Raw genomic sequence first — 13,133 nt, 5'->3', positions numbered from 1 at the left:
ACTAGTTCACATGAAATAATGTCTTATGGATATGGGATTAAAATTCCAAATGTATTTTGCAATGAGTTGCTCACGTGTGGTCAATAGCCACACTTCTATTTAATTACACACACAAAATCTATGTTTAAAGAACACGATTAAGATTGCAATGTTAAGCACTCAAAAGTTAGAAAATGTGGCAAAAATAGTATGTGATTGTGTAATTAAAGACTGGATCATAATGCATATGCATAAGGATGCTGAATTAAGGTTTCAGAGGCAACCTTGATTCTGGTATTTTGTAATTTTTGAGAGCTTGATTTTGCAATATTTATAAAGTTCTTTACACACAGGTTTGGGAGAAGGGGTATATAATTTTCTAGATTTTTTTTTTTTTTTTTTTAAGCAATTGAAAAAATATAAATTCCACACTCACATGGGTCAATAGCAGGGTTGGAACTTTCAGATACACTGCACAGACCGCTGCCACTTGCGCTAAGGAAGTAACTGATAACAATAGTAGGTTGTTATCTTCTAAGGGGACCAGCACTAGAGGGGGATGAGAGACCTACTTTGCCAGTGAGTTTCAAAGCTATTTGATGGGAGCAGAGGGATGGTGAGACTTGAACTGTGGGTTCAATTTCAGGCTCTGGAAGGGAGTGTTCTCTCATGAGCCCAGTGTTTTCTTTCTGTTCCCTTCAAACTTGACCCCTTCTGTCCTATCACCTTCAACCTGTCCATGTTCTGTCCTTTCTTGTCTCTTCTCCACCCTTGGCTCCTCAACCCAGTCAATTCTCGACTAGCCAGTCCTAGTCTTTACTCCTCAGGTTGCTCATCCAAGCCCCAGTCTCCTTGCCCAGCCAATCCCAGTTTCTCTCCTGCCCCCAGTCCCAGTCTCACCGGGCTTCTTGTACAAATCTCTCCTTTCCTTCACCCCTGGTCCAGCTTTTGTCCCCTCTGCTTCAGAATCAGATGACTTCCTCCTCCACACTGTGTGAATACCAGCCAGACAGGTCATTGAGCACTCAGAGGAGACAGGCTCCCTGTTCTGAGTTCCAGTGACCACTCATCCTCTCCTCCTAGCCCAGAGCAGCTGAGAGTGGTCACTAGGGGGAAGTCTGGGCTGGAGCATGCTCTGTAGCTGTGTGGGGACTTCACACTAGGAGCTGTGAGCATGCTCAGTGAGGACAAACTTTGGCTTTTAGTTTCTAAGATTGAAGAGGTCTCTACTGAGCATGTAGGAACCATGATTTTCAAAGGCTTTATACCAGCAGTGGCCAAATTTACTGACTCTGAGCCACATACAACAATCTTAAGAAGTTTGAAAGCTGAAACCCCAAGACCCCCATCCCTGCTGGGCAGAAGCCGGAGGCGACATGTAGGCGAGGCACATGGGGTCATGTGTTTTTTTTTTTTTTTTTTTTTTTTTTCTTCCCCTCCCCCCAGATTTTTGCAAGGGTGTGCTGGCCCCGCTCCATCACATGATGCCGCAAGGCCCCCTCCTTGCACAGCAGTTGCTGGAGCCAGCAAGCTGGGAGCTGTGGCTATGGGGAGAGGCAGCTGCAAACAGCTGGTCACTGCAGGGGCAGCCACTGCTTTTGCAGCTGCTTCTCCCTGTGGAGCTAAAGCTGCAGCATTGTCTCTTCTGGAGATGGGGGGAGGGGGTGTTTCCCCCTCAACTCTGTATTTTCAGTGCATGCCTTACCCACTTCCTTAGAATTACAATAGTCATCTCTGCTCATATACTAGGCTTATTTTCTAAATGCATAAAAGCCATTTAAAGTCTCTCTTCTGCACAATGAAATCAAATATTCTTAGCATGCACTCACATGAGCCACATCCTTGCAAGTAAATCCCCTACTGGAATAGGTCAAAGATTTGAAACGATGCTGTCAACTAACTAGAACTGAATGCATATAGTAACCTCAACAAATGCCATTCTGATGAAGGAAGCCTGGAACTAAAATGTTGGATCACAAACTTTTGACTTGCAATTTAAAATGCAAGTAAGATGATATGCTGTCTATGGCTTCTTTGGCATAGAATGGTGCATGGTTGGGTGGTAGGTAAAAAATCAAATATGGGTTTGGGGAACTCTTCGTTTGGGACCCAGAAAGCACAGTCAATAATACAAATGTATACAGACTCTTATCACTACAAAAATTTGTCAAAAAAGGGAAATTCCAAATGTAATTTTATCTTCTTTATTCATTGTTCATTAGATTTATTTTTTCTTTTTGAAAAAAAATTTATATTATATAAATATTTCTGGGGGGGATCTCAAAAGGAAGGGAAAAAGCAGGAAAAACTATGAAAGCTGGTAAAAAAGCTGTAGCAAAAAAAAAAAAGGAAGAAATTTGACTTATTCTCTTCAGGTGCTGACTGAACAACCTACGGGTTTCTCGATGTTTTTCCAGTTTTTAACATTGTTCGATAAATAATTGTCTCAAATAATTCTTGGTCTGTAGATTGTGAGTAATTTGTGGGAGAATTCAATATTTGAAATTTGAACTGGTGTGGTTAGATTTGATTGGACACGTTGATTACATGGTATGCTATACTGTGATCATGTGGTATGTTTCTGTTCCCTGGTTGGATGAGAGTAACTCTTAAGTCCTGCCTACTTTTCAGAAATTTACAAAAATATTTCATCCCATTCTAAAGCTGGTTATCCAGTAATATAGACAAGCTCTAGCAAAGGGATCCATATTTAAAACAGGTTTAGTTAAAACCACTTTTCAGCAAGTTAATTGAACCAGATCCATCTTCCAGAGCCTTGTGTGCACTAGCCCTCCAACCGGTCCTAGAACAGGTCTGAATGTCTGTATAATGTCAACCCAACTTTAGAGTCAGGTTTTCAGTGTGAATACTCAATTTACAAACTCAGAATTTCCTGTCCATGAACACTTTTGCTTAAAATTTGGTGTTGCCACAAACGTTTGTGCCAGTAAACTCACCCACTAAAATATTTACAGAAAGCAAATACAACAAGGGTATGAACATACTTAAAATTCACACATCTTCATTTTTAAATGAATGTCATATAAAGTTTAATGTAATGGATATATGTGCAGCTCTACAACACATTTTTTAGAATGTCCATGTGACTTAAAAATATAGGGCCAGAGTTTCATTCGCACAAGGGCCCCTTTACACTACTCTAGAAGTGTAAAGGGGCCTAAAAGTAGGTATAAATTTGCACCAGATAGCCACTTTTAGGCTTTCTCATGCTGCCAGAGCAGCATAAAGGGGTCCCGGTGTGAATGGCCCATGAAGTATGGGCATTAATATGGCATACAGGAAGCTTTGTTTTGATTCTTTCAGCTACCTATCCAGTTACTACCAGCACTTCTCTCTTGTGCTTTCTTTTCCCCAGGTGTCTTCTGCATCTTCCCTTTCTTATCCTCAACCTCCTCCCATCACCTTAGTGTATAAACCTCTCTCTCCATCCCTTTGCTCTCCACGTGGCTCTTTCTTCCCCCAATCCCTGATGGTCTCACGTCTCTCTTCCATCTCCTACTCATTTCTGAACGTCTGTGGATGGAAAACCTGTCGTATGAAAGGAGACTAGAGGAGCTCGGGTTGTTTAGCCTGACCAAACGAAGGCTGAGGGGGGATATGATTGCTCTCTTTAAATATATCAGAGGGATAAATACCAGGGAGGGAGTGGAATTATTCCAGCTCAGTACTAATGTGGACACGAGAACGAATGGATATAAACTGGCCGTGGGGAAGTTTAGGCTTGAAATTAGATGAAGGTTTCTGACCGTCAGAGGGGTGAAATGTTGGAACAGCCTTCCGAGGGAAACGGTGGGGGCGAAGGACCTGTCTGGTTTTAAGATTAAGCTAGATAAGTTTATGGAGGGAATGGTTTAATGGGATAACGTGATTTTAGTCAAAGGAACAGCGTGCCATGGCAGGTAAATAGTATAATGGCTAACGAGGGTCAGGCTGGAGAATCTTGCCTACGTGCTCGGGGTTTTACTGATCGCCATATTTGGGGTTGGGAAGGAATTTTCCTCCAGGGTAGATTGGCAGAGGCCCTGGAGGTTTTTCGCCTTCCTCCGCAGCATGGGGCAGGGATCGCTAGCAGGTGGATTCTCTGCTAATTGAAGTCTCTAAGCCACAGGATTTGGGGACTTCAACAGCAGAGTCAAGGGAAAAGGGTAGGGACGGCTTTGTGGCCTGCATCATGCGGGAGGTCAGACCAGATGATCATAATGGTCCCTTCTGACCTTAAAGTCTATGAGTCTTCTTTCCCTCTATTTTTCTCTATATATGAGTTCCTCTGTTTTAGAGCACACCTCTTTGCATTTTTCATGGATTTTTGCACTGATGCTAGTGTGATGGCCTTGGCCACCATGTTGGTCAACAGTAGGAATTGAACCAAGGATCTTTAAAGCAGAGTGTCTACAGCTTGAGCTAAAGAGCCAGACTCCTCTAGCTGAAAGCTGTAACAGACCCATAGTCTCTGTGGAGTGGGAACAGAGGGGGATGTGTAACACACACTGACCTGTGGGTTACAGCAGCACCTAATATAGATGTGCTGCACACGTGTAAAAAATGGCTTGCATTGATGCAGCTCACTCTGGTTGCAAACCAGGGTAAACTACACCAGTGTAAGAGGTAGTTTGCACTGGTGCCGCATGTTTACACTAGGGTTTGCACTGGTGTAAGAGGTAGTCCCAAGTGCAGATAAGCTCTTAGGGTGTGTCTGTAGTGCAGATAAAGATGGGATGGTAGCACAGGGAGGCATATCCATGCTAGCTTCAATCTAGATCACCTAGGTAACAGCAGTGCAGATATGGTGGCCCCCGTTTCAGCACAGGATAGCAGCCTGAATACAAGTCCTCCAGGGACCCTGGGCACATATTCAGGTTGCTTGCCCATACTGAACCCCACACTGCTATTGTTAACCATGCTAGCTAGGTTAAAGCTAGCATAGGTATGTGTACCTATGCTAAAATCTCACCTTTCGCTTGCAGTGTAGGCATATTCTTGGACTACATCTACGCTCCGAGCTAGCGTGCTGATTTCTCTGCTCATGTATGCATACACAGTAGCTGTCATCCAACCAGTGTGAGTGTAAGTACCAGTGTAGCCGTGGTAACATGGGTAGCAGCAGCAGAGGCCTGGCTTAGACGTGCCATGTACCCACCCAGTTTCAGGTGGGTTTGTACTCAGCACAGCTCAGTCATGGCTTGACTGCTGCTGCCCGTGCTACTGTAGCTACACTGCTATTTTTACTCACACTGAGCAGCATCAGAGGACACTCAATCTTAGCCTCGCTGTGCTCCTCACGATACCACGTGTAACGCCCTTGACAGTCAACTGGCTGTTAGCTAAGGCTGTAGAGCAGAATCATTCTCTCTCTCTCTCTCTCTCTCTCTCTAAGTGGTCTCGGTGCCACTAGATGGCACCAGGAGGTGTGTGGGTCACACACACTCTCCGTCTCAGCACCACTAAATTATTTTCAACTAGAAAGAATTGATTGTGCAATTCTAGTTAGTTTCAGATTAGTCACACACACACACACACACACACACACACACACACACACACACACACACACACACGCCCCTGAGAGTACGCTACCGTGCAGAAGCACAGGCATGATTAGGTCAAGTGAGAAGTTCACAGGAGTCCGCTATTTTGATAAGCGGGCAAAATGTGGGGTTCCTGCCAACCTACAGCCAATTTAACTCCCTATATACAAGATTTTACATGGCACTTTGGGAGGTTTGGACAAAAGTTTTCAAAACATTGGTTTATACTGTATGCAAGGAATTCACTTGGCATGCTGTCGGTGGTAGTTTAAAAGGCATATTGCTGTAGGTTGGTGGGTGTGTGTGTGTGTTGGAATTTACATAACATTGCTAACTGTGTATACATGGCATATTGCTAGGTTTGTAGAGTAATTTACATGGCACACTGTCACGGCTTTATCTCTTTAAAAAGTCCTTTGAGTCTTAGGAACAGCATATGGTACAGTCTGCAGAGTATGATGTGATACGGGCAGTTATAATCATAACTGAATAGGAAGGCAAAGTAAATTTGCTTGTAAAACTTATCATTTTCTGAAAATTCTGTCCTCAGACTTCAAGGGCTTTTTTTTAATGACTAATTTTAAAGGCTTTCTTCCCCCTTCCTCTCCCCCCCCATACAATTTATTGTATCATTAAAATACAAAAAGCTTCCCATTAAGGCAGCAACTCTGGCAAAGTGTTGTCTGAAATACAAAATAATGGAACAGCAAGAAAATTCATACTGAAAAGCCCCATTGTTCCACAGGGCAAAACATACGTTTAAAGAAAACTTTTCTCTCCCCTCCCCTCTAGAATTTCAGGCAGATTCTCTATCAACTCCGCATGCTGGTTCTAAGTCAAAGGAATCAAAGTAAGGAGAGTATTTGGTAACATTTTTCAGTACAATTCAGTTAGGTTACAGTATATTTGTACAATACCTAGGCTAGTACTGTGAACATCTAACAACTGGAGATGTATAGTATGTCTTCGGCATCTACAATCTGGCAGGATCTGCTGTATCTGTGCTATTAATAATCTGGAAGTTACTTCTGTCTAAGTAATTGTCTCATAGCCCGCATCGCTTGCTATATTAAAAAGAACATTGTCAACCTGTCCAGACATCAATATGATTGTTTCTTAAAGGAAAATGCATTCTGCGGAGCAGCTCTGGAAGTTGTGTGTGTATTTATATGATTTTATTTGACAAAATGTTTGTATAGTTTGGGTGAAACAATGGGCCAAATCCTCTGCTGGTGTAAATCAGCGCAGCTCCATTGTTCGCTTCATTGACTTCAGTGGAGCTATGCTTATTTACATGATCTGAGGATCCGGCCCATATTGTAGGCCCTCCTCTATAAATGTTAGACCGATTTAATCTCAGAGAGGGGGAAATAACAGGGCTGCTTCAAAAGAAGGTACAATTTTGGCTCAGAACGAATTGGACCAAATTAATCTCTGGTGTACTTTACTTATCACTAAAGGTGAATGTTGCCCACTGATGTTATTCTTTTAACTATTAATATTTGAGCAATATTTTCCTATAGTAAAAAAGATAGGCCTGTACACCTAAAGGTCTGTGTGCAACACTAGCCAAAATAGCAATAATAGTCTGTTTATAGAAAGAGCGTTTATTATATTGCTACATGTAGACACAGTGGAATGTCTCCTTCTGGGGTATCAACACAGATTGTAATTTACAACGTGGAAGAACTGAGGCATCATTCATTTCAAAATTCAGAAAAACTGGGAAAACAGTTCACTGTGATGGGTTGCTCCCCCCCCCCCCCTTCTGGAGAGCCACCTGATGTACTGGGGTACCACTGAGCCCGCCTGTTCCACCAGCCTGGGCTTCCTCACCCTGTCCTGCTAAGCCAGGTCCTCAAGCCTCTTCTAATGCACGCACACAGGTAGGGGGACACCCAGCTGCAGAAAGACAGATACTGAGATCACTATTGCATGGAAAGGCTCTCAGTTAAGGAATTGCACTCAAGTGGAGAGTAAACCCAAAATTGTATTGTCCTACACTGCACAGAGAACTGTACAGTGTAAGCTAACTGAAATTCGCCTTCTCCCTCAAGGTGGAGAGAGAGATGCACAGCTTTTTGCCCCCCCCCCCCCCACTCCCCCAGTTTTGAATTACACAAACTGGGTTTAAAACAAAAACAAGTTTATTAAGTACACGAGGTAGATCTTAAGTGATTATAAGGGATAGCCAACAGATCAAAGCAGATTACCTTAGTAAATAAACCAAAACCACAAACTGAGCTTAACACACTAGATAGGTAGGATATAAATTAACAAATTCTCACAAGTTGCTTTGACTTTCCCAGATTTTCATACACAGGCTAATGGTCCTTCTAGCCTGGGACCATCATTTTCCACAGTTCAATCCTTGCCCCTCAGGTGTTTCCAGGTGTGGTGTTGCACTGAGAGTGAGGACCCCCTATGATGTCATTTCCCCTCTTTTATATCTTCTTCTCACTTGCTGGAAAGCTCTTTTGCTGTGCTCTGGGTCAAACAGTTCCCATTGTGTAGTGCTATCTCTGAGAGTTTTCTACTGTACACAATTCCTGGGGTAATCCTTGTGCTTGTGTGCATTTCCTCAATAAGCCATTAACGTTGTTTGGCCTTTTTACTGTTGTACTTGAAAGGCTGATTGTGGGTGTTTTCAATCTCACAACATGTTTCAGGAGCACATACATAGCCAAACTTCATAACTTCACCTATGACGATAACACATACAATCCAACAAAATATTAATGTCTAGCAGATCAAGACTTTTAGAATGATACCTCGCAAGACATACTTTGTACAAAACATATCCTAATTACATGACAGTGGTGAATAGTGGGATGCTAGGGTGTCACATACCCATCCTGAGGTAAATTCCTCTCTGTGATATGAGGAGAGATTAACTACACAACTCCCAAGAGACTAATGGGAGATCACAAGAGTAAGCAAATGGTCTCTGCAAATGCAAGAAAAATCTTATTGGCAACCTAGGAAGTAGAAAAGCATGGAGCGGGAGGCTTTATTCCTTCCCTGGAGGTGGGCAATTCTGGCTTCTAGGTGAAGTAGGATCTAAGCCAGTGATTAGGGCACTAGCCTGGGACTTAGAAGACTTGGGTGCAATTTCTTTCTCTGCAGCAGACTGTGTGTGACCCTAGGCACATTATTTCGTTTCTCTGTGCTTCTGTGCCTCCTCTATAAGCTGAGAATGCTAGCACTTCCCTACCTCACAGGATGTTGTGAGGGCAAAAATGTTAAAAGATTGTGAGGCGCTCGGATACTACGGTAATGGGGCCATATAAGTAACTTAGATTGGTCATTCCTGTGGGGTTTTCATCAGTTAATATGTAAATTTCAATGTGTACAGTGCCCAGAATCTTTTAAAATTCTTAACCATAAGACAGCTAATATGAAGGCAGTGATGTGTAACAGCCTCGCTGAATCACTAATGCTATGGGGGGAAAAAAAATCCACTGGCTTTCTGCGGGTCACATTCAATCAGTCTCTGGTGGCACTTTGCTCAGCCTTGTTTCTCCTACACAGGAGGATGCTCATAAAGACCTTGAACACCTTTAAATGACCATTTAGGAGGCAAACTAAACTATCTATCTATCTCACAGGGATGTCAGGTAGAGATGGCTGGACGGGAACCATATCAGCTCTTTAACACTAGTTCAAAATGATTTCACCGCTTGCCAGTCAATTTTAGGTGAAAAGAAAGTGCAGAAAATGACAGGCCAATCCCTCAAACCTTATTGGTTACTAATCATACTGAGGTCCAAGAGACCCACCTCCTTCTCCTCACCAATACACTCAGCCCTGTGTCGGACTGTGGCGCACACACAATGCAGAGTGAGTGCCACACTGAGAAGTGGAGCTGAGCTGCATGATCAGAAGATGAAATGAGCAGAGCATCAATCACTCCAAATTGAGGTTAGCCTTGAGGAGCACATGCCAGTCATGCTTAGGTTAGAAATCCCCAGGGAACAGCGGTAATGAAAGTGACAAGGCTGGAGGCTTGCTCTTATACTCTGATCCCCACTAATATTTTTGGATGCCTGAGGCTGATAGTTGCCCCCATGTTTTCATTCATTTTAAAGTGTGGCTTTCTTCTGAAAAATTCTGTGTGAAGTCAGCTGCCTCTTATGAAACAGATCTGTTCCCTTTGTGAGTCCAAAGTGGCTGGTGATTGTGGGTGCCCACCTTGAGACACCTTAAAGGGGTCTGGCTTTCAGAAAGTGCAGCCCCCTCCTCCCCCCCCCCCCCACACACACATTGAAAATCAGGGACCTTTAAGGTGTCTCAAGTTGGAGGCACCCAAAATCCAGCGGTGGCGAAAGGGGGTGGCTTGCACAGGTAATAGCCACCCCAAACTTTGCCTTGGCCTCCCAGTAGCCACCCTTCCCCGTGCAAAGGCCAAACATTATGCAGAAGTAAGAGTGTCATGGTATGGTGACAGTGCCATCCTTATATCGCTGCTGCTGGCAGCGGCACTGCCATCAGAGCTGGGCAGCTGGAGAGCGGCAGCTGCTGGCTGGGAGCCCAGCTGTGATGGCAGCACCACCACCAGCAGCAGCGCAGAACTGCAGAAGGCAGGGTGGCGTGTGCTCACAAGATGTATAGTGCAGCCCTGCCCCCCTCTCCCCCCCAAAAAATTTTCTGTCTAGCCCACCTCAGCGCCGCCACTGGGAAGAAGCTGGCATCGCCCCTGCTGTAATCACTTGTCATTTCTGAAAAATTTGGCTTGTGCGTTACTTCAGTGAACATTTCTGATGCTTTTTCCACTCTGGTCTTTAGTAGTAATGTAAAAGCCAGTCTGCTGTGGCCTCTTTGCAGAAAGTCTGTTGATGGATCTTCCGCCACTCACAGAAGAGGATGTGAGGTTGAGGATCTGGGGACCCAGACAGAATGGAGTTATTCAGACAAATCCCTGGCATCCATTGAGAATGGTGAGCTCATCAAACAGCAGCACCATATTTAACATCCCAAACACACTGCTTTCCAAAGAGTGCACTTTGGAAAAATGAAACAGTCGGTTTGCTTTCAAAAATGGCTTTGTGGCATCAGGTAAAAAAAAATGCACAATTTTATTCAGCATGAACTTTGATGCATTTGAAGCATTTTGACAGGAGGATAAATATCTCTCATTCCTGAGTTGCTAATGTGTGTTGCCCTCCTTTATTCAGTGCAGTGCATCTACATTTGAACAGCTGGTTTTCTGCTGCCAGGTTTGTTTTGCCTTGTATTTTAGTAGGGTTGTATGCAAAGATTGGCTCAGGTAGCAGTGTTCAGATCCCCCTCTAGCTTGGCATTCGACATAGGCTAGAGTTCAGATCTGAGGCTAAATCAGAGCCTGGGTTCCACTTGAGAACTGCTTGTGAGCAGCAGCAGCAGTGCCTTGAGCCATAAGGACCCCCTGCATATAAAGTCAAATCCCCATGGGTTCGGAGAGCCTATTTGCAATGGGTCAAGGCCCCAGCACTGAGTAGGGCTCCCTGAGAGACCTCACAGGAGTCAGATGGCAGGGTTGCAACAGAAGAAAGGCCTTAGTGGGAGTTGATCTTCGGGGTGTGTATGTGCTTAGCCAGACTGCTGTCAGTTTCACTGCCTCTGTTGGCTGATGGCTCCCTCATGTGGCCAGTCTGCAGGGGTGTATGGAAACCTAGACAAAACCAACGAGGACACTTGGGATATGTCTACACTCCAGTTAAAAACCTGCGGCTGGCCCGGGCCAGCTGCCTCAGGCTCACGGGGCTTGGGCTCAGGGGCTGTTTAATTGAGGTGTAGATGTTCTGGCGTGGGCTGGAGCCTGAGCTCTGGGACCCTCCCCCTTACAGTAGGGTTACCATATTTCAGCAAGCTAAAAAGAGGACGGGAGAAGCCCTGCCCTGGCCCCGCCCCTGCCCCACCCACTTCCCGCCCCCCTCAGAACTCCCAACCCTCCCCCCCGCTCCTTGTCCCCTGACTGCCCCCTCCTGGGACCCCTGCCCCTAACTGCCCCCCCCCAAGACTTCACCCCCTACCTAAGCCTCCCTGCCTCTTGTCCCCTGACTGCTCCCTCCTGAGACCCTCCCCCAATCCTAACTGGCCACCTAGGACCCTACCCCCTACCTGTGCCCTGACTGCTCCAACCCTTATCCACACCCCCACCCCCAGACAGACCCCTGGGACTCCCATGCCCCATCCAACCACTCCCCACCCCCTGACAGCCCCCCCCCAGAACTCCCGACCCATCTAAACCCCTCTGCTCCCTGTCCCATTGACTGCTCCGATCCCTCTCCCCACTCCTGCCCCCTGACAGCCCCCCCCCAGAACTCCCAACCCCCCCCCTGCTCCTTGTCCCCTGACTGCCCCCTCCTGGGACCCCTGCTCCTAACTGCCCCCCAGGACTCCACCCCCTACCTAAGCCTACCTGCCTCTTGTCCCCTGACTGCCCCCTCCTGGGACCCCTGCTCCTAACTGCCCCCCAGGACCCTACCCCCTACCTGTACCCTGACTGCCCAAAACCTTCTCTACACACCTCCCAGAAAGCCCCCCCCCAAACTCCTGACCCCCCCCAGTCTCTTGACTGCCCCCTCCAGAACCTCCCTGCCCCTTCTCCGACCCCCTGGCTCCCTTGTCGTTGGCCTTCGGTTCGCCTAAGGTCTCTCTGGGAGCTTGCTCAGGAACCGTCTGAGCCGTTCTCCGGCATGCTGGGCAGCAGTGCGGGAGGAGCTCCAGACTGCCGGAGGCGAATGCAGGGAGGGAGTGAGTGAGCTATGCTGCAGGGGGAGGAGGGGGGAGTGGAGAAGGGACTCTCTCTCGCTGTCGGAGCCACATGTAAGTGGCACCATCCGGCTGCCCTGTTAGCCGCGCGTGCTCTGCAGGGGGGGGGTGGGGGGAAGTCTGGACATTAACAAATTCCCCCCGGACGCTATTTTTAGTTCAAAAATCCGGACATGTCCGGGGGAATCCGGACGAATGGTAACCCTACCTTACAGGGACCTAGCGTCTGGGCTGCAGCCTGAGCCCGAACATCTACACTGCAATTAAACAGCCCCAGGAGCCCGAGTCTGCTGGCATAGGCCAGCCCCAGGTGTCTAATTCCAGTATAGACATACCCTACAGCAGACCTTGCATCTAGAAACATTCTAGTTATGGGGAGCTCCTTTCTGCTCACATTCCCATCCTATCCCCATGACCATTACAGGTCTCTTCAGGCTAATGGGCCCCTTCTCCCTCACTGATAGCTCCTGTTTCATAATGGAGTTGTTGGCTGGGAAAGTTCACTTCATGTGTGAGTGCCTTAAAACTTCTACCATAATGGACTCTGTCAGCTGGTTCAAAAATGGCCCCACTGTTGTCTTGCAGAAGGAGGTGGTTTCTCCTGGATGCCGAGGAACAGGATAGGTCTCTGTGATGGTGTAAAATCACCTTTAAGGGCCTGCTTGTCCTCTTACACTAGTGTAACTCCAGTAGTTTCAGTGGAGTTACTCTGGGACACTGATGAGAGAGCAAAATCAGGCCCTATATACTGCCTTTAAGAGGAATGGCCCCCCTCAAAGGAGGACATTCCCTCTTCTGTTGCAGAGCCTGGGGAAAAAATTCAGACTGCATCGGGCCCCAGCTGAGCGAGGTTGT

At 46.2% G+C, this 13,133-nt stretch overlaps 1 protein-coding gene across 6 annotated transcripts in view; it reads left to right on the top strand.

The window, feature by feature from the left end:
* Positions 1 to 13,133, top strand: part of ERICH6B (glutamate rich 6B) — a 73,322-nt gene that overhangs the window by 20,947 nt on the left and 39,242 nt on the right. For 5 of the 6 annotated variants that reach the window (XR_010600736.1, XR_010600735.1, XM_042842699.2 and 2 more), the window contains exons 3-4: positions 6,318 to 6,375; positions 10,350 to 10,462. The exons of the other annotated variant lie outside the window; for it this stretch is intronic. Coding sequence is in view for 3 of the 5 variants with exons in the window: in XM_042842699.2 (XP_042698633.2) it covers positions 6,318 to 6,375; positions 10,350 to 10,462 (171 nt within the window). In the remaining 2 variants the exon portion in view is untranslated. The remainder of the gene's footprint in view (positions 1 to 6,317; positions 6,376 to 10,349; positions 10,463 to 13,133) is intronic. 6 annotated transcript variants of the gene reach the window in all.

Source organism: Chrysemys picta, chromosome 1 (genome assembly GCF_011386835.1).
Source record: "Chrysemys picta bellii isolate R12L10 chromosome 1, ASM1138683v2, whole genome shotgun sequence".
Lineage (NCBI taxonomy): Eukaryota > Metazoa > Chordata > Testudines > Emydidae > Chrysemys > Chrysemys picta.
The sequence above is the reverse complement of the archived record's forward strand: the minus strand, read 5'-3'. Positions and strand labels throughout refer to the sequence as shown.